General features: G+C 46.2%; 1 protein-coding gene across 1 annotated transcript in view; it reads left to right on the plus strand.

The window, feature by feature from the left end:
* PPARA (peroxisome proliferator activated receptor alpha) overlaps positions 1–16,049 on the plus strand; it is a 37,882-nt gene extending 21,833 nt beyond the window's left edge. Inside the window, exons 6-8 of the mRNA XM_083181306.1 lie at positions 664–863; positions 4,004–4,451; positions 11,973–16,049. Of these exons, the coding sequence (XP_083037432.1) occupies positions 664–863; positions 4,004–4,451; positions 11,973–12,220 (896 nt within the window). The 3' untranslated portion in view covers positions 12,221–16,049. The remainder of the gene's footprint in view (positions 1–663; positions 864–4,003; positions 4,452–11,972) is intronic.
* Positions 16,050–18,821: the final 2,772 nt, after the last annotated feature.

Raw genomic sequence — 18,821 nt, forward strand, 5'->3', positions numbered from 1 at the left:
CGCCAAAATAAGATATGCGCGGGAGTGTTTAGGCGAGGGTGGATGGATAGGATTTCGGCATAGTATCTGCAGGGTGTCATGTGTATCTCTCTACGCTTGGCGTTATGTATCGGTGTATCTCTGCTGCCTTATCCGGTCACTAGGTCAACCGGTCGACCGTCACTAGATCGACCAATGGTTGACAGACGGAAGGTCGACAAATGAAAAATGTTGACATGCAGTAGGTCAACTTGGCCAAAAGGTTGACACACCCAACAGGTCTATGTTGAAAAAGGTTGACATGAGTATTTCATGATTTTTTATTTTTACTTTTTTAACCGACTTGGGCGTGGTCCACAAGGTCGACATGTGTTTTTCACAGTTTTTTTGGTGTAGACCGACTTGGTTCATACCGTACCATCCCGCATAGTGTGCTAAGCGCAGCGAGACCCCATGACCGAAGCATGGTGAGCGAAGCGTTACACTAAGACTGTGTCCATGTTGACACCAATCCCCCCCCCTGAAAAATTTAATGTTGACCTTATTCCATGTGGACTTTTGACCCTGCTGCCCTAATGTATGTTGATGTGTCGACCTAGTGTCAGTCCACCTAGACACTGTCAACCATTCATACCATAAGCGACGTAGACTCTCCGGGTCATTATTTACCTTGTGTCTTTCCAGCCATTCGCTTCGGGAGGATGCCACGTTCGGAGAAAGCGAAACTGACGGCGGAGATCCTAACGTGTGACCAGGACACAAAGGACACCCAGATGGCGGACCTGCTGTCCCTGGCCAAGCTGATCCATGAAGCCTATCAGAAGAACTTCAATATGAACAAAGTAAAAGCCAGAGCGATCCTCACCGGGAAGGGCAGCAATCCAGTACGTGTTTTTCCTTTCTCCCTCAGCCGGAGATTTCAGTAGTGTTAACGATGACTTGTTGCTCTCAAGGTCGCTGTGACCTTCTGTGAACTGGTCTTTGTATGGAGACAGGTGCTATTTGTCCTGCTCCTCTCCAGCTGCAGCCCTGTGCTCCCCCCCTGCACCACATCCATAAACATTTACTGAGATAAGCCCTTTCTAGGTACAGTTATCTAGGCATGTTGGCTTCGTGCCATGTTAGAAACCTAAATAAATCTGCTACATCTGTAAAGCCCCTCTTCTGCCATCAGTTAAATAAAGATAAAAAAGAATAATTTTAGGTGTTAAAATAAAACCAAGTGTTGTCTAGTATCTGGAGACTTCCTTTACAGAGCGCATTGCAGACTTCTGCAAATCGCGTAATAATTTCCCCCTGCCATGTCTATATGGTCAACTGACGCGTTTCATTGATTTGAACATTTAAAGTTGTTTTTTTTTTTTTTTTGCTAAAATACTGATTTAGGCCAGGAGGAGGTTTCATTTGCAGGAATGTTCCGGTTTCCTGTAGGGGGTGGGAGCTGCAGTTGGAGGCCTGTTCCCGTTTCCTGTAGGGGGTGGGAGCTGCAGTTGCAGGCCTGTTCCCGTTTCCTATAGGGGGTGGGAGCTGCAGTTGCAGGCCTGTTCCCATTTCCTGTAGGGGGTGGGAGCTGCAGTTGCAGGCCTGTTCCCGTTTCTGTAGGGGGTGGGAGCTGCAGTTGCAGGCCTGTTCCCGTTTTCTGTAGGGGGTGGGAGCTGCAGTTGCAGGCCTGTTCCCATTTCCTGTAGGGGGTGGGAGCTGCAGTTGCAGGCCTGTTCCCGTTTCTGTAGGGGGTGGGAGCTGCAGTTGCAGGCCTGTTCCCGTTTCTGTAGGGGGTGGGAGCTGCAGTTGCAGGCCTGTTCCCGTTTCTGTAGGGGGTGGGAGCTGCAGTTGCAGGCCTGTTCCCGTTTCCTGTAGGGGTTAGGAGCTGCAGTTGCATGCCTGTTCCCGTTTCCTGTAGGGGTTAGGAGCTGCAGTTGCATGCCTGTTCCCGTTTCCTGTAGGGGTTAGGAGCTGCAGTTGCATGCCTGTTCCCGTTTCCTGTAGGGGTTAGGAGCTGCAGTTGGAGGCCTGTGCCTGTTTCCTGTAGATGGTGGGAGCTGCAGTTGGAGGCCTGTTCCTGTTTCCTGTAGGGGGTGGGAGCTGCATGCAGGCCTGTTGTCGTCTCCTGTAGGGGGAAGAGAGCTGCAGTTGTAGGCCTGTTCCCGTTTCCTGTAGGGGAGAGGGAGCTGCATTTGCAGGCCTGTTCCCGTTTCCTGTAGGGGAGAGGGAGCTGCATTTGCAGGCCTGTTCCCGTTTCCTGTAGGGGAGAGGGAGCTGCATTTGTAGGCCTGTTCCTGTTTCCTGTAGGGGAGAGGGAGCTGCATTTGTAGGCCTGTTCCTGTTTCCTGTAGGGGAGAGGGAGCTGCATTTGTAGGCCTGTTCTGTTTCCTGTAGGAGGGAGGGAGCTGCATCTAGGCCTGTTTCCTGTAGGGGGGAAGGGAGCTGCATTTGCAGGCCTGTTCCCCTTGCTGTGGCATTGCAAATTTGTAGCAATCTCTGCCACAGTACCAAAATGTAATTTATTTATTTATTTTTCCATTTACCCTCTGGTTGCATTTTTCATTCACGCTCGGATGCACATTGCATTCTTGTACAAGAAGACTAGCGAGTCCCTGTTCCTGCATCTCAGCGGACATCCAGCATCTGAAGTTGCATGTCATAGTTAGTCAGCACAGGCTGCTGCTTCTGGCACGTCTCCGCTCCCCGCGGCTGCGATACGGCCTGGAACACATCCTCCGTGTCTGTCTACAGATTTCATTCTGTTTAGATCAGTTCCTAAAATTTACAACCTATTTATTTCCGATGATCTCCACCAAATAACTCTGTTTATTGGGCCCTGTCCCGGCTGACAAAGACGTTCTTACAGGACGAGGAAATCACTGCGATGAGATTTAGCAAATACAAAATGTGCAGAAAAAAATCCCCACAAACAATTTGGTCTGCGGCCCCTGGGTCGACAGTATCTGTGTTGACACTTTGAAATGCTCAACTTACCATAGGTTGCCATTGACAGAAGGTCGATACAAGCTTAAGATCGACATGGTCATATGTCGACCTGTCAACGACGACTGATGGTACGTTGACCTCTGTTTCTAAACTGTTAAAGCAAAAAGTCTAGTGTAGCAATTGCTGCCTGGTTAATAAATACAGAGAGTCAATATACAAAGTACAAGTGAGGAGTTTGTGAGTAAACTTATTCACCTCTCTGCGCCGTGATTCGGGTTAACCCTCCGCTGCCCAGGTGTTATAGAGATCCAGGCTGCATTTATAGTCTGTTCCTGCACTGGGCAAAAGCTGAGGGGGCCCCGGCTTATATAGTCAACCATAGCTGGCACGGGCCGATATTATGCGTCCACACTGAACGATATCTGCAGCCGATCTCGTTCAGTGTGGGGCCTGTTAAACATGTGGGATTTTTGGCTATATTGACAAATGGACTTGCGTGTTTGGTAGATATCAGTCATCATTGACGCGGGGGAGCACGCATCGTTAATGGGGGAGTCCGCATCGTGTACACACTAGATCAGGTATGTCCAACCTGCAGCCCTCCAGCTGTTGTGAAACTAAACATCCCAGCATGCCTTGCCACAGTTTTAGCATTCCCTAATAGCAAAACTGTGGCAAGGCATGATGGGACTTGTTGTTTCACAACAGCTGGAGGGCCGCAGGTTGGACATGCCTGCACTAGATGATATTGTGAAAGATATCGTTTAGAATGGGCTATATATCTTTCACTTTATCTTCTAGTGTGTATGGGCTCTACAGTGAGTTCCCAGTATGGCTGACATGCATTGTGTCGACCGCTAAAGGATGACGTGGCCTATGGTCAACACATGAAATAGGTCTCCAGGGTTGGAAGGTCGTATTTAAATAAGTCGAGGGGGGACCGGAGGAAACCAGTGCACAGGTTGAGTATCGTTTTAGAATATGTATGTCAGTATGTAGTGTTGGAAGGTTGACACGAGCATTAGGTAAACAATGGCTAGGTCCACAGTCAAAAAGGTCGGCATGAGTGTTTCAATCCATCTGTTTGTCTTTGCAGCCGTTCGTCATACACGACATGGAAACGTTATGTATGGCGGAGAAGACGCTGGTCGCCAAGCTAGTGGCCAATGGCATACAGAACAAGGAGGCCGAAGTGCGCATCTTCCATTGCTGCCAGTGCACGTCGGTGGAAACGGTCACCGAACTCACGGAGTTTGCCAAGTCCATCCCGGGCTTTACTGAACTGGACCTAAACGACCAGGTTACTTTATTAAAGTACGGAGTCTACGAAGCCATGTTCGCCATGCTGGCTTCCGTCATGAACAAAGACGGGATGCTGGTGGCTTATGGGAACGGTTTCATTACCCGGGAGTTCTTGAAGAGTCTACGGAAGCCCATCGGGGACATGATGGAACCTAAGTTTGAGTTTGCCATGAAGTTCAACGCTTTGGAACTGGACGATAGCGATATATCCCTGTTTGTTGCGGCCCTCATTTGTTGTGGTGGTAAGTATTTCTTTGTGCAGAGGGCGATGGTATTTGGGGTGGAGCTTGGTGGGCGGGATCTCCGGTGCTGGATTGATGAATGCACCTGATTAATTCCCAAACAGGAACATTTACATGGACATAGTTTTTTTTTCAAATTTAAGTTCAAGGTCTGGTGGAGGTACATGTAGGGGGCCGTGACTGTACAGTTGGGAGGCTGCACAACATTTGTCTCTCTCATCGTTGGTGGCAGTAATGTGAAGCGTGTGACGCAGAGTCTGGGAGGAGGCCCAACGGCAGAGGACGACTCTTGTTGTGTGAGGTCATGACGTCATGTGTGCCAGAGATGTGGGGTGGGCCTTCACCTGTCCTCCATTTTACATTACACAACACATATTACACAGTAACAGCTGCCTGCTAATAACCATTTTTTTTTAAAAGACGGTAATGAGTATATTTAAATCTACAGTTAATATTGCTACTTTTACATAGCCACAATCATTCCAATAAAATATAATATATAGATAGATATAGATACAGAGTACCACAACACTCGCCATCCCTGCGAATGGGGTGCAAGCAGCACTCGCCATTCCCAGGGGGTGTGGTATGCGACTCCGACAGTCGGGATCCGGACAGTCATTATACCGACGTCGGGATCCAGACTGGCCGGAGTCAGACAGCATGGCGAGCGCAAAAAAGCCCCTTGCAGGCTCGCTGCGCTCGCCACGCTGCGGGTGGCTCTATTCTGTTCTCCCTCTATGGGGGTCGTGGACCCCCACGAGGGAAAATAGTGGGTGGCCGTCGGGCACCCGGCTGTCGGCGTTTTGACAGTCGGGATCCCGACGTCGGGTAAATGACTGTCGGGATCCCGACGTCGGGTAAATGACTGTCGGGATCCCGACTGTCGGGAACCCGTCCGGCACCCTTCCCAGGTTGGGGTGAAGTGGCCTGTAACCACATGCTCTAATAATTACAAATACAGGGACTCAACACTCTCCATAATGAACTAACTCTTCTTAGTATACAATTAATCAAATAAATAATGGGGTTTTAGTTCATGAATTGATCAATGCATTTAAGCTTGCAGCCCATCGATGAGCTAATTCTAAGTCAGGTGTTGTGTTAGGTGACTGCCTCTTTAAAAGCCATAAGGCACTTGGCAGGTGAGCTTTAAACCAGGAAACAAAAAAAAACACACGTCCACTTTAGCTATGATGTGTCAGCAGCTGCCAGGCTCTTGAGAGACAATTGTTAGTGTAGGACTTGCAGTTAAATGGGGTCCCTTGGCGATGGGCTGCAAGCTTAAATCCATTGATCAATTCATGAACTAAAACCTCATTATTTATTTGATTGTATACTAAGGTGAGTTAGTTCATTATGGTGAGTGTTGAGTCCCTGTATTTGTGTGTGTGTGTGTGTATATGTGTGTGTGTGTGTATGTATGTATGTATGTATGTATGTATATATATATATATATATATATATATATATATATATATATATATATATATATATATAATTTTATTAGTGCTGGGCGCATTATTGTGTTAAAGCCGCAGCACTTTAACACCCATTGATCTTTAATGCGAGGGGGAGGGGTGGTGCCCTATGCCCCTCCAAAAATATCCGTCGCCACAGAGAAGACACACTAGAAGTACTCCTGAATCTCTAGCGTCTGTCTCCTTTGCGGTGGTGGCCATTTTTGGAGGGGCACAGGGTCAGAGACTCTGTGCCTCCACTGCACCGATTCACCCCGCAATAAAAAGATTTTTCTCCCCCTGAGCAAGGAGCCTGCAACCCCTTATATCTATCTATCTATCTACCCTGATTGACCAAATTATTATGACCACTTGACACTTATACGCAGATCGGCCATAACTTCACGTTGTTGCAGCTAGAGGGCGAGATAGCTATAAAAAGGGAATTGAGGACGACTGAAGCATCAATTGCACTGTGTTGCTTGCGAAGAAATGGGCAAAAAACGCGATGTAACTGAGTTTGGACCCGGGATGATTGTAGGCTCTCGAACAATCAGAACCAGTATCAGTAAAACGGCTGCACTTGTGAAGTGTTCGAGAGCAGCAGTTATTAATGTTTACAGAGAGTGGACTACCGTGTGTGTGTGTGTGTGTGTGTGTGTGTGTGTGTGTGTGTGTGTGTGTGTGATATGAATGTAATATATATACTATGACTTTAGTAATATAACATAGGAGATATACAGGAGATGAACAGGAGGGAAACAGGAGGACAAAGAACACTTAGTCCTCCATCTGCAACCCCAGCAATCAACATACTGCAGTGAGTTTCCTGACCCAGCATCACCTACAGTCTGACAACCTGGACACTGATCTCCATGCTGAACTAAATGCTGTCACACACTGCTTCTGTCTCCCTTATACATTAACTATACTTCCTGTAGGCTCTCCACGCTTCCAGTATATCACCCTCTCACTACCCATTCTAGGCCACTCCAACCTCATTCTATATCACTACTCTGATCAACTTTACACAGTAATATGGCTCCTAGATCCAGTCCCATACCAGTCCTTGCTATCAGGTCTCACCCCCTCTCAACCTCCACACCTTTCACACGCACCCACAACCCTCACAACCTAATTACTATCTCACTTGTCCCCTCCCTTCCTTTCTCCTGTGCTCTCTGGAATGCTAGATCAGTCTGCAACAAGCTCCCAACTATCCACGACCTCTTTATCTCCCACTTTTTTAACCTTCTTGCCATCACTGAAACCTGGCTGTCCGCATCTGACACTACCTCCCCTGCTGCCCTCTCTTATGGAGGCCTCTCCTTCACACACTCGGTCAGACCGGATGGCCGCCAGGGTGGAGGAGTGGGCATCCTCCTCTCCCCCAACTGCACCTTCCGCGCCATCCCACCTGAGCCCTCCCTCACATTCTCCACCTTTGAGGTACACACTATCCGCCTCTTCTACCCCATTCACCTCCTTGTGGCTGTAATCTACCGCCCCCCTGGCCCCTGCTCCCCTTTCCTTGATAACTTTGCTGCGTGGCTTCCACACTTTCTCGCCTCTGACCTCCCCTCTATCATCCTCGGTGACTTTAACATTCCTATTGATATCAATAATGCTGCCTCCTCTAACCTTCTTGACCTTACCACCTCCTTTGGACTTTCTCAATGGACCTCCACCCCCACTCATAATCTCGGACACTCCCTTGACCTAGTCTTCACCCACCATTGTAATCTCTCTGATTTCTCTAATTCTTCCTTCCCACTCTCAGACCACAATCTGCTCTCTTTCACCCTCTCATCCTCCCCTCTCCCCTCATTGCCCAGACCCACAGTCACCAGACGTAACCTCGGGTCTCTTAACCCCACTGTCCTGTCTTCCCTGGAGACTTTCCTCTCTCCTCTCTCAACCATGACTTGCCCCAACCAGGCTGCCTCTTTCTATTACTCTTCTCTCACCTCTGCTCTCGACTCTGTAGCCCCCCTCCACACTGTTCCCCTTCGACGCTCTAAACCACAACCCTGGCACAACAAAATAACTCGTTTCTTGCAAAAATGTGCACGCTCTGCTGAACGCCTCTGGAGGAAATCTCACTCTCTGGAAGACTTCCTCCATTTCAAGTTTATTCTCTCCTCCTACAGCGCTGCTCTCTCCTATACCAAACAATCTTTCTTCAAATCTCTCATCTCTTCCCATTCCTCCAATCCCCGACGTCTCTTTGAAACTTTCAACACTCTACTTCGCCCTGCACCACCCCTCCTCCCTTCATCCCTCACTGCCACTGACTTTGCCTCCTTCTTCCTCTCTAAAATTGAGGTAATCCGACATGATATCTCCTTCCATACCCCCTCTGCTGCCCACCCACCCCAATCATCCTCCCCTACCAACTACCCCACTCTGTCATCCTTCTGCCCTACTACAGCTGAGGAAGTCCGCTCCCTCATCTCATCCTCTCCCCCCTCTACCTGTCCCTTGGACCCTCTCCCCTCCCGTCTCCTCAGTTCCCTCTCCCCCACTGGCTGCTCCCACCTTGCTCACCTCTTTAACCTATCTCTTTCTACTGGCATCTTTCCCTCACCCTTCAAACACGCTCTGGTCTCGCCTATTCTTAAAAAACCTAACCTGGACCCTTTTTCTCCCACAAGCTACCGCCCTATCTCTCTTCTCCCATTTGCCTCTAAAATACTAGAACGGCTGGTTTACAGGCGTCTCACCAGCTACCTGTCTGACCACTCCATCCTAGATCCCCTTCAATCTGGCTTTCGCCCACTTCATTCCACTGAGACTGCCCTAGTGAAAGTCACCAATGACCTGCTGTCAGCCAAATCCAAGGGTCACTTCTCCCTGCTTATCCTTTTGGACCTATCTGCTGCCTTTGACACTGTGGATCACCCTCTCCTCCTCCACACACTCCAAAACATTGGCCTCTCTGGCACAGTCTTCAACTGGTTTTCCTCTTACCTCTTCAACCGTTCCTTCTCAATCTCTGCCTCTGGCTCTACCTCACCACCTTCTATCCTTCCTGTCGGGGTCCCTCAGGGTTCCGTCCTTGGCCCCATTCTGTTCTCTCTGTACACCTCCTCTCTGGGTGCACTCATTAACTCCTTTGGCTTCCAATATCACCTCTATGCAGATGACACCCAAATCTACCTCTCCTCTCCTGATCTGTCCCCCACTGTTTTCTCTCAAGTTTCCAACTGCCTCGCTGCCATCTCTACCTGGATGTCTGAGCGATTTCTGAAGCTGAATATGGACAAAACCGAACTTATTATCTTTCCCCCACCCAGAGCTATGCCCCCTACTAATATCTCTATCACTGTTAACAACACCATCATCTCCCCTGTTCCCCAACTCCGCTGTCTGGGTGTCACTCTTGACTCCTCCCTCTCCTTTGCACCCCACATCCAAACGCTGGCCCATTCTTGCCGGTTCCAGTTACGCAACATTGCTCGCATCAGGCCCTTTCTCTCACAGAGTGCAACTAAGCTGATCATCCACTCATTGGTCATCTCACGGCTTGACTACTGTAATGCTCTTCTCACCGGCCTTGCTCAATCCCAACTAGCTCCTCTCCAATCTGTCCTCAATGCTGCAGCCAGGCTTATCTTCCTCTCCCGCCGCTCTAATTCTGCTACTCCCCTTCAACAAAATCTGCACTGGCTTCCATTCCCCTACAGAATCCTCTTCAAACACCTCACACTCACATACAGGGCCATCTCTAATTCCATTGCTCCATATATCTCTAACCTCATCTCCATTCATACACCCTCCCGCCCTCTACGGTCAGCTGACGACTGTCGTCTCTCCTCCACCCTGATCACTGCTTCCCATGCTAGAGTACAGGACTTTGCCCGTGCTGCACCCCTTCAGTGGAACGCACTCCCTCGCTTCATTAGACTCTCCCCGACCTTGCAAAGCTTCAAACGGGCACTGAAAACTCACCTATTCATCAAAGCGTACCCTTCCACTGCATAAACCAGCTGGTTCTCCGACCCCTTGCCTGTTTACATCCTGCTATCTAACCACCACCCCCTCGCTTGCACCTCTTGTAATCTGTCTGTCTCCCCTTCCTACTAGATTGTAAGCTCCTCTGAGCAGGGCCCTCTTCCCTCCTGTTGTCAAAGCCCACTTCTCTTCACATTTCACTCACAGCTCTCCTTTACTCCAACACTCAGTGACCATCTTCATCTGCATACTCCTCTCCATCATTGGCCTCAAGCCTCTAGTTGTATGTTGATTGAGTCCTCACTACTTATATCCAAGCTGTAATGTGTATTGATCTGTGGCACTCTTTATTTGTACTGTATTTTTGTTATTTATTCAATGTTATGCCAAGTTTTGTTTCCCTGTATTGTTCCTTTGTACGGCGCTGCGAAACACTTGTGGCGCCTTATAAATAAAATTATAATAATAATAATAATGTGCATTAAAGCACCTGTGACACTGTGTTGTATTGCCCAGGTCAGACCTGGGATTTTTGGTGGAAAAAGGGTGTTATAAACATGTAATCTTTCCACTATAAATGATTACCTGGACTAGATAAGTGAAATGTCGCCCCCTGGTGTCTTATTCCAGTGTAGCATGGACAGGTGTGACAAAAGGCCCATTGAACAATGATAGTTATGTAATGTACATGCTCAAATAGAGAATTGTTAGAATAATTCTCACTGGCTTAGATTTTCTCTTGGGATATGGCATTTCCATGTGTTGTACATATGCATTATGATTACATTGTTATTTATTATTACCAGTTATTTATATAGCGCACACATATTCCCTGTCCCTGTCTAGGGTTAATTTTTTTGTTGTGAGCCAATTAGCCTACCAGTATATTTTTGGATTGTGGGAGGAAACCGGAGCACCCGGAGGAAACCCACGCAAGCACTGGGAGAATATACAAACTCTGCACAGTTAGGGCCATGGTGGGAATTGAACCCATGACCTCAGCGATGTGAGGCAGTAATGCTAACCATTACACCATCCGTACTGCATACCTCCCAACTTGTGTCCGGATGAAATAGGGACACTCACGCGGCGAAGCCGCGCGAGCGCCCCAAAAGGGGGCGGGGCGTATGCAAATGAGGGCGTATGCTAATTAGCCGCGACCTCATTTTCATACGAGAATAGACGCTGTGCGCATGCGCACAGCGTCTATTCTACTAGATTGGGGGGTCTCCCAACTGCCACCCCTCGCAGCGGGACAATGCCTGCCGCGGGTGGGACAGGACCCGAAAATCGGGACTGTCCCTCTAAAATCGTGACAGTTGGGAGGTATGGTACTGCCCCGTATATATAACACATGGTGGGAATAGAACCCATGACCTCAGTGCTGTGAGGCAGTAATGCTAACCATTACACATCCGTACTGCCCCGTATATATAACACATGGTGGGAATAGAACCCATGACCTCAGTGCTGTGAGGCAGTAATGCTAACCATTACACCATCTGTGCTGCCCCGTATATATAACACATGGTGGGAATAGAACCCATGACCTCAGTGCTGTGAGGCAGTAATGCTAACCATTACACCATCTGTGCTGCCCCGTATATATAACACATGGTGGGAATAGAACCCATGACCTCAGCGCTGTGAGGCAGTAATGCTAACCATTACACCATCTGTGCTGCCCCGTATATATAACACATGGTGGGAATAGAACCCATGACCTCAGCACTGTGAGGCAGTAATGTAACCATTACACCATCCGTACTGCCCCGTATATATAACACATGGTGGGAATAGAACCCATGACCTCAGCGCTGTGAGGCAGTAATGCTAACCATTACACCGTCCTTGCTGCCCTATGTATTATGATATATAGTGTTTGGACATGTTGGTGCCTTTTGACTAAAATAATTTGGACGTTTGCAGTTGTATATGGGATATTTATATTCTGTTCCTACAAAATGGACAAGCCACTAAGGTTCCATAGTGTTGTCATGGTGTCACTATGTTCCTTGGTTACTTGGTAGCCATTCGTCAAGTTGTGAGACCGATCCATGCACTTTTTTTAGTCCCGTACCCACTGTCTCCTAACGTGTCCCTACAGACCGCCCCGGCCTGGTGAACGTACCCAGCATTGAGAAGATGCAGGAGAACATTGTCCATGTTCTAAAGCTCCACCTCCAATCCAACCACCCGGATGACTGCTTCCTCTTCCCCAAGCTCCTACAGAAAATGGCCGACCTGAGGCAGCTGGTGACCGAGCACGCCCTCCTGGTGCAGACTATTAAGAAGACCGAAACAGATGCATCCCTCCATCCGCTGCTCCAAGAGATCTACAGGGACATGTACTGAGGGACAGAAGCTATTTTTTCAGGGTTGTGTTTTTAGATGGGAGCAAATATATATAGAAGATATATATATGTATATATATTTTCAACCCATGACGAGTTTGGTTCAAAGCGTCTGTGCCTTCTCCTTTGCCGGTGGAAAAAAAAAGGACAAATATTTCCACTTGGTTTTAAGATTTGTGTCTTCTGGAACCTTACACACTACACAACAGTCAACCGTCTTCCTCGTTATATTTATAGAACTAAGATAAAATGTATGGTTTTACAAGATTTTTAGAACAAAAAACCTCCACAAATACTTCTCCTGTCTGAGAACCCTTTACCGGGTTTGAAAGAATTTTAATTCAGGATATCTCAGGTTGGCCTCTTGGTGGGAGGGACAAAGTCCTCGGTGTCACGGTACAGCGCCACATTCGGGACACTCGAGCTGTGGAGATATACGTAAACTCCGCCTTCCTTTATTGTGGATTGTCGAAGCTTCCGGATATCGCTCACTTGCGCATCTCTGTCTGCTGTTACTGTAGATCGCCGCCGTCCAACCTAATTCAGGAAGGCGCTACAGTGAACATGCCAATCTCTCATGTTCCTCCTGGATGCAAGTAGCGATGGTTACGTTGAATTGGATTTAAATTAATCGCTCTACGGTCAAGATGTTCCTAATGTAGAAACCATAACGTGTACAGCCTGGGCCATAGTGACTGGCTCTATCGGAGCACACGATGGTGGATTTGGACGCTCTACTGAGGCTTTATAAAATTATACCTCCCCAAAATGGGGAGCTAGATCTGAAGTTCTTTTCAGGCTTCCTAACACTAGCAAGAAATAGAAAACTATATTATTATAGTGGAGATTTATAAAAAGATACAGAGATACAAAAATATATATATATTTGTGAGGTACTCCGATGTACAAAATAATATCATTTTGTAAGCCTTTAGGACACAGAAGGAGCCGTGCTTACTGCCAGTTACAAGCTTTAGTGAGAGATCAAGAGGATAGATGTTTTAAGCCGGGGGAAGTGATAAAGTGGTGAAAAAGTGGGAGGTGATAAAGCAGCAGCCAATCAACTCCTAACTGTTATATGTCAAACACAGCTGATTGGCTGGTGCTTTATGACCTTACACTTTATCACTTCACCAGGCTTAATACATCTGCCCCACTGTGTACCATCAACCAGCCCCTAACTGTCAGGTTCCAAACACAAAAGCCTGTAACATGAAAGTTGGGAACTGATTGGCTGGTAATTTATATCTTTGATCTCTCGCTCTCTGTCCACAGTTTAGTACATGGGGCAGATGTATTAAGTCTGGTGAAGTGATAAAGTGGAAGGTGATCCTGCACCATCCAACCAACCAACTCCTAACTGTCCTTTTTCAAACACAGCTGATTGGCTGGTGTATTATCACCTTCTACTTTATCTCCACTTTATCACTTCACCAGGCTTAATACATCTGCCCCATAGTCCCTATTGTTACATTGTAGGGGTAATTCAATTCTCCGCTGTGTGCCCCTGGACCGGTCATAATGGCACTCCCCCGTTGACGTAGCATCCCCTGCTCATCTTTCCTCTTGCTCCATAGAGATGAGGAAAAAAAAAAGAGCGAAGGCGACTTACCGTAATAAGCGGTAATTTTCGCTGCCTGATATGGCGGCACATGGCGGAGAATTGACCCTTTATGTCCTGGTCCACAGTTGGTGATTTTAGTTAATGCTTTATGTTTTTTTTCTCTCTCAGGGATATACAGTATATATAGAATTTTTTTTTATCCTGCTTTTTCATTTCAGTATAGTTGTTCTAAAAGAACCTTCTTTAACAACATGATCTAACGGCTCGTTTTACACTTACAGCCCTAAAAGTTAACTTTTGGTGTTCGATTCTAATTAAAAACACCTCACTTTAGGTTTCCTCAGTTAGATGTTAGAATCTTCTAGAGATGACAAAAGGCACTGGGTGCTTCTTGTCGCACTGGGTGCGTTCATCGGTTGGCACAATCCCGTAAACCTCCCTGTGGATTGTGGGTGGAGACATGCAAACTATCCATTATTGTGGGTAGAGACATGCAAATTGGTCCATAGTTCCTAACTAGATACATGGAAAATATTGGTTTGATAAACCTGTGCAGACCTGCGGTTGCAGCGTTTGAAGGCTATTCTGAGCCAATCAGATTTCATCAGTGTGGTGAGTGTCCACCATTAGCTTATGGGCTGCTGAGTTGGGTTTTTTTTTAAATACATATAATTCTTAGAGTATATCATTTCAAAAGCCCTGGAAACTGCATTTTTCATGGTTATGACTATTTGTAGGCAGAGATATGGCATTAAGAAAACAATGGTATTTGTTTATATATTGTATATAAAGTTATATATAGGAGGAAGAGCGGGGCATTGTAACAAAGTAATTAGAATTCATGTGTTTTTTCTTTTTTACTAATGAAAGGAATTTCGACGCTATTAGGAATGCACTGATTTCCGGGTTCAGTTTGGGATTTAGCCGAACACTCGAGGATTTTCAACAACTTTTTGGCTTTGTCGAACGTCCTTGAATCCCTTTCGTTTTATGTTGCAGGGGTGTATTGCTTTTGAGGTTGTGAAATTAATTATGTCTGCGCAGGTGTCTGCCTGTTATTGTGCAGAATGTTTTTTTGTTGAAGTATTCAGCGGACGTACGGTCTTAGGGCCTTGTTTGAAAGGAATTGTACAGCTGCAAGGAAGCGACTCAGCAATCCCATGTACTTAAAATACAAATGCAGCAGTTGGAGTCTGTAGGAGATAGATTATGCCTACAAACATCTGCCAGGTCCAAGTGCTGTCTGAGAATGCAAGCTCTAATCACCATCGTGACCATCGGTCGTGATTTGCAATGTTTTTATGCCCCACCAGCCTGTGTATGCTGAAGCTTACCCCTGCCGGCGGTCTCACCCGGACACCCAGGTCCTGGAAGTCTACGTCAGATGACCCAGACCATGGAGCCGCTACATTTATAAATGGGGATGACATGACCCCATTTTGTTGAACAGTTCTGGATGCCAACTCAACTTGGCGATGTCGCAAGACCCATTTGCACGTACGCGGAATGGGTCTTGTGCCTGCGCAGATCCCACACCATCAATTTGTATATAAACCACTGGGTTTATAAACAAATCCGAACAAGGCCGCTGAGTGGTGTGCATATCTGCCACAACCGCTAAATTGGCGTTTCTGGGTGGAAACTGGACTGCAACAATGCGATCACATGTAGAGACCCAGTCTATGGGTGTCATGGACACGTAGCAAAAGTTACTAGTCTTATGTGCATTGTGGACTGCTAAATTAAGTCTGCCTGCCTGCATCTAACCGGTGGGAGGCAAAACCCAAATGTTTGCAATGGCGGCTTGCAACGTAGGTAGGGAGGGGGCGATGCGTTGACACATGCACACCACTGAAAATACGGGCGGATAGTCACAATCCTGTTGCAGCTTCCAGACGACATTGCGGCGTTCGCATTACTTGCTGCTTGGAGTCAGGCGCTAAATGTTTTTCGGAGGATTATTGTGTAAGCCGCACCTGATCTGGAAGTATATGATGTATATGTTATGTTTTATCCTATATAAAGGCTGCTTATAGAGTATGGTTGAGGTTTAAATACTTTCTACAACAACAGATTTTTTTTTTGGGTGCACAATCGTTTGATAGCTGTAACTTTTTTTTTTTTTTTTTTTTTAGAGTTCCGTCTCAACAAAACTTTATTGTTTTACTTCCAAGTAGCAAAGGGAAATTCTTCCCCCTACTTCCAGGAAGCAACTGTTTTATATTTTATTGTCCTCTACAACAGAGAAATATATTTTTTAAGTTTGGCTCCTGCCTCGTTATTGAGTTGCTGCTTTCATTTACTGTGTGGATCATGTGATACAAACAAATATTATAGGGTCACAAATGTGTTACTAGCCACGTAGCGGTAAATGTACTAAGATGGGAGTTCTGTTGAAGGTGGAATGTCAGTGTTTTTTGTTTTTTTTAGCACATTCTAGAAGATAATCGATACTCTCATTGGTTGCTATGGGAAACCTCTCATCTTCAATAGGACTCCCATCTTAGTAAATTTACCTCGTAGTCTCTGGAATAGCGATGATAAATATACATTTTGTACAAAGACACAACAGAAGGAAATGAGAATTCCCGTCATGATTTGTCGGAACTGCGACCATTTCTTTTTATTACAATAAAATGTCAACCGGATTTCTGTGACTATGATTTGGGGGAAACAAGGCGATGATTGTTCCATGAGACATACCGTATATGTCAGAAAAATGTGTCAAAATCTGTATCGAAAAATGAAAATGGACTTGCTCAGTTTTCTTGTTATTACAATGTAGAGATGTTCGGGTGGGATACAGCTCACAGATGACGGGGTCGGCAGGTGGAAGACTACACGCACAAGGTCGACACAAGTAAAAAATCTACGTGGAAGAATTAGACACATGAATAGGTCAACGTGATTTGGGGGAGGTTCTACCTTTTTTTTTTTTTTTTGTGTGTCCATGCACTCGCCACACGTCCAAGTGGATGATAAAGTAAAGTCCAAAATATTAAGAAAAACAGCCTTTCGTGTGTCAGCCTTTTTTCCATGGAAGCCTTTGCTTGTGTTGTTGACCTAGATATTGGGGGTATTCAATCCGAGTTTCCGGCTGTCGGAACGTCCTGACAGTCAGAATCCAGGGCCGTTTTAGTTTCTTCCGACTGTAACTCGACAGCCGGAATTCAGTGTTCCGGCTGTCGAGTGACGGAAAGTCCTGAAATCAGCAAAACGGCCGCAGATTGTCGAAAAAGTGAATTCAACAATCCCCGGGCGTTTCTGACCAAAGAGATCCGACTTTTTAAAAAGTCAGATCTGACACCTAACTGTTGTTAACTGCAGCATTGAATAGGTGAGTGCGGCAGACTGAGTCCTATAGAACATAGGAGAGTTTTTGCTTCTGAAAGGAGAATCTGTAAATCAGGTATATATATATATATATATATATATATATATATATATATATATATATATATATATATATATATATATATATATATATACCTATCTTAATCTTTGCTATTCCAAATTCAGTCTTCTATTTTGTCTGCAATCTGCCATAATTATTGTTTTTAAACCGCGGCATTCGCAATCCTACAAACCTAAAGGGGTGTGACCGTACGACAGTTGCACGTTTTAGGGAAATAAGACACTCGTGCCGATTTCAGAGATAAAGCGCGCAACTGGGCAAAACCATGTTGTACTGCAGGTGGGGCAGATGTAATGTGTGCAGATGAATATATAATTTGGTGTCTTATAATGTTTCTGTGCAGGGTAAATACTGGCTGCTTTTGCATGTAGCCACCAGCTGTTAGCTTTATTTTTTACACTGCAAGTTAGATTTCAGTTTGAACATAACCCCCTCCCAAATAGAACTCTGTCTGCACATGTTGCATCTGCCCCACCTGCAGTGCTGTATAGTTTTTCCCAGCTGTGTGCTTTGTTTGCAACTGTAAATTAGCCCATAGGTCTGTGTGTGTGAAGTCCTTGCCTGACCTGCAAATTCACGTGTGTGCACAGGGAAGTGGCCTAGCAAGACCCACAGCACAATCTGGAAGCATTGATCATGAGACAACCTGACCGCCTGATATTGGCCCTTATTCTGGTTCACTCGCAAAGGCAAATTCCTTCTCAAATGGACAAAACCGTGTGCACTACAGGGGATGTAACATGTGCAGAGAGAGTTAGATTTGGGTGGGGTTTACTTCAAAGTGAGATCTATATTGCAGTGTAAAAATAAAGCAGTCAGTATTTACCCTGCACAGAAACAAAATAACTCACCCAAATCTAATTCTCTCTGCACATGTTACATCTTCCCCACCTGCAGTGCAGCATGGTTTTGTCCATTTGAGAAGGAATTTGCCTTTTCTAGTGAACCAGAATAATGGCCATTGTCTGGCCAAATTACTTGTGCAAATCTTTTGGGGTGCGCAAAACTGTCTTTAGACGCGCTGTGCGTCCAGAGTTCTGCAGGGACCGGACAGTTTTAAAGAATTAAACATTAGCGGAGGAGTAAAGGTTTACTAAGGCGGAATATAAGACCTTGCTTATAGTATGGAGTAGTATTATAGTAGCACAAAACAATCCATTACTTTTACTGGGACCATGTAGCGCTTCAGCAGGCAGACACGATGTGTCCTCCATCTAGCCTCAATGCGCTACACAGCGTGAGATACCAGACGTTAGTTAGCTGGCGGGTCCTGTACCCCTCCGCTAGCCTCATGCCTCTTTTATTGGCAAAAATGCGTCTTATTCACAATATGATGCGACAAGGATTCGCCAGGCGTCAGTTCGGCTTAAATCCATATGCAACACTTGTATATCTGTGTGTGACGGAGTCTGCATGTGGATCACAACTAAACTTGTATTGGGTAGGGCGGAATCAGCGGTGTCTGCATTGCAGCACTTCGTATGCAGAGACTCAGTCGCACACACATATCCAAGTGTTTCATATCAAATTAAATCAGTGTCCTGGTGCGTCCTGCTATCTGAGACTCGCGGGACCTGGTGCTTTTTTCCACACCTGCAGGAATTATGTAGGAGGGCACTTCTG

Source organism: Crinia signifera, chromosome 4 (assembly GCF_055691185.1).
Source record: "Crinia signifera chromosome 4, ASM5569118v1, whole genome shotgun sequence".
Lineage (NCBI taxonomy): Eukaryota > Metazoa > Chordata > Amphibia > Anura > Myobatrachidae > Crinia > Crinia signifera.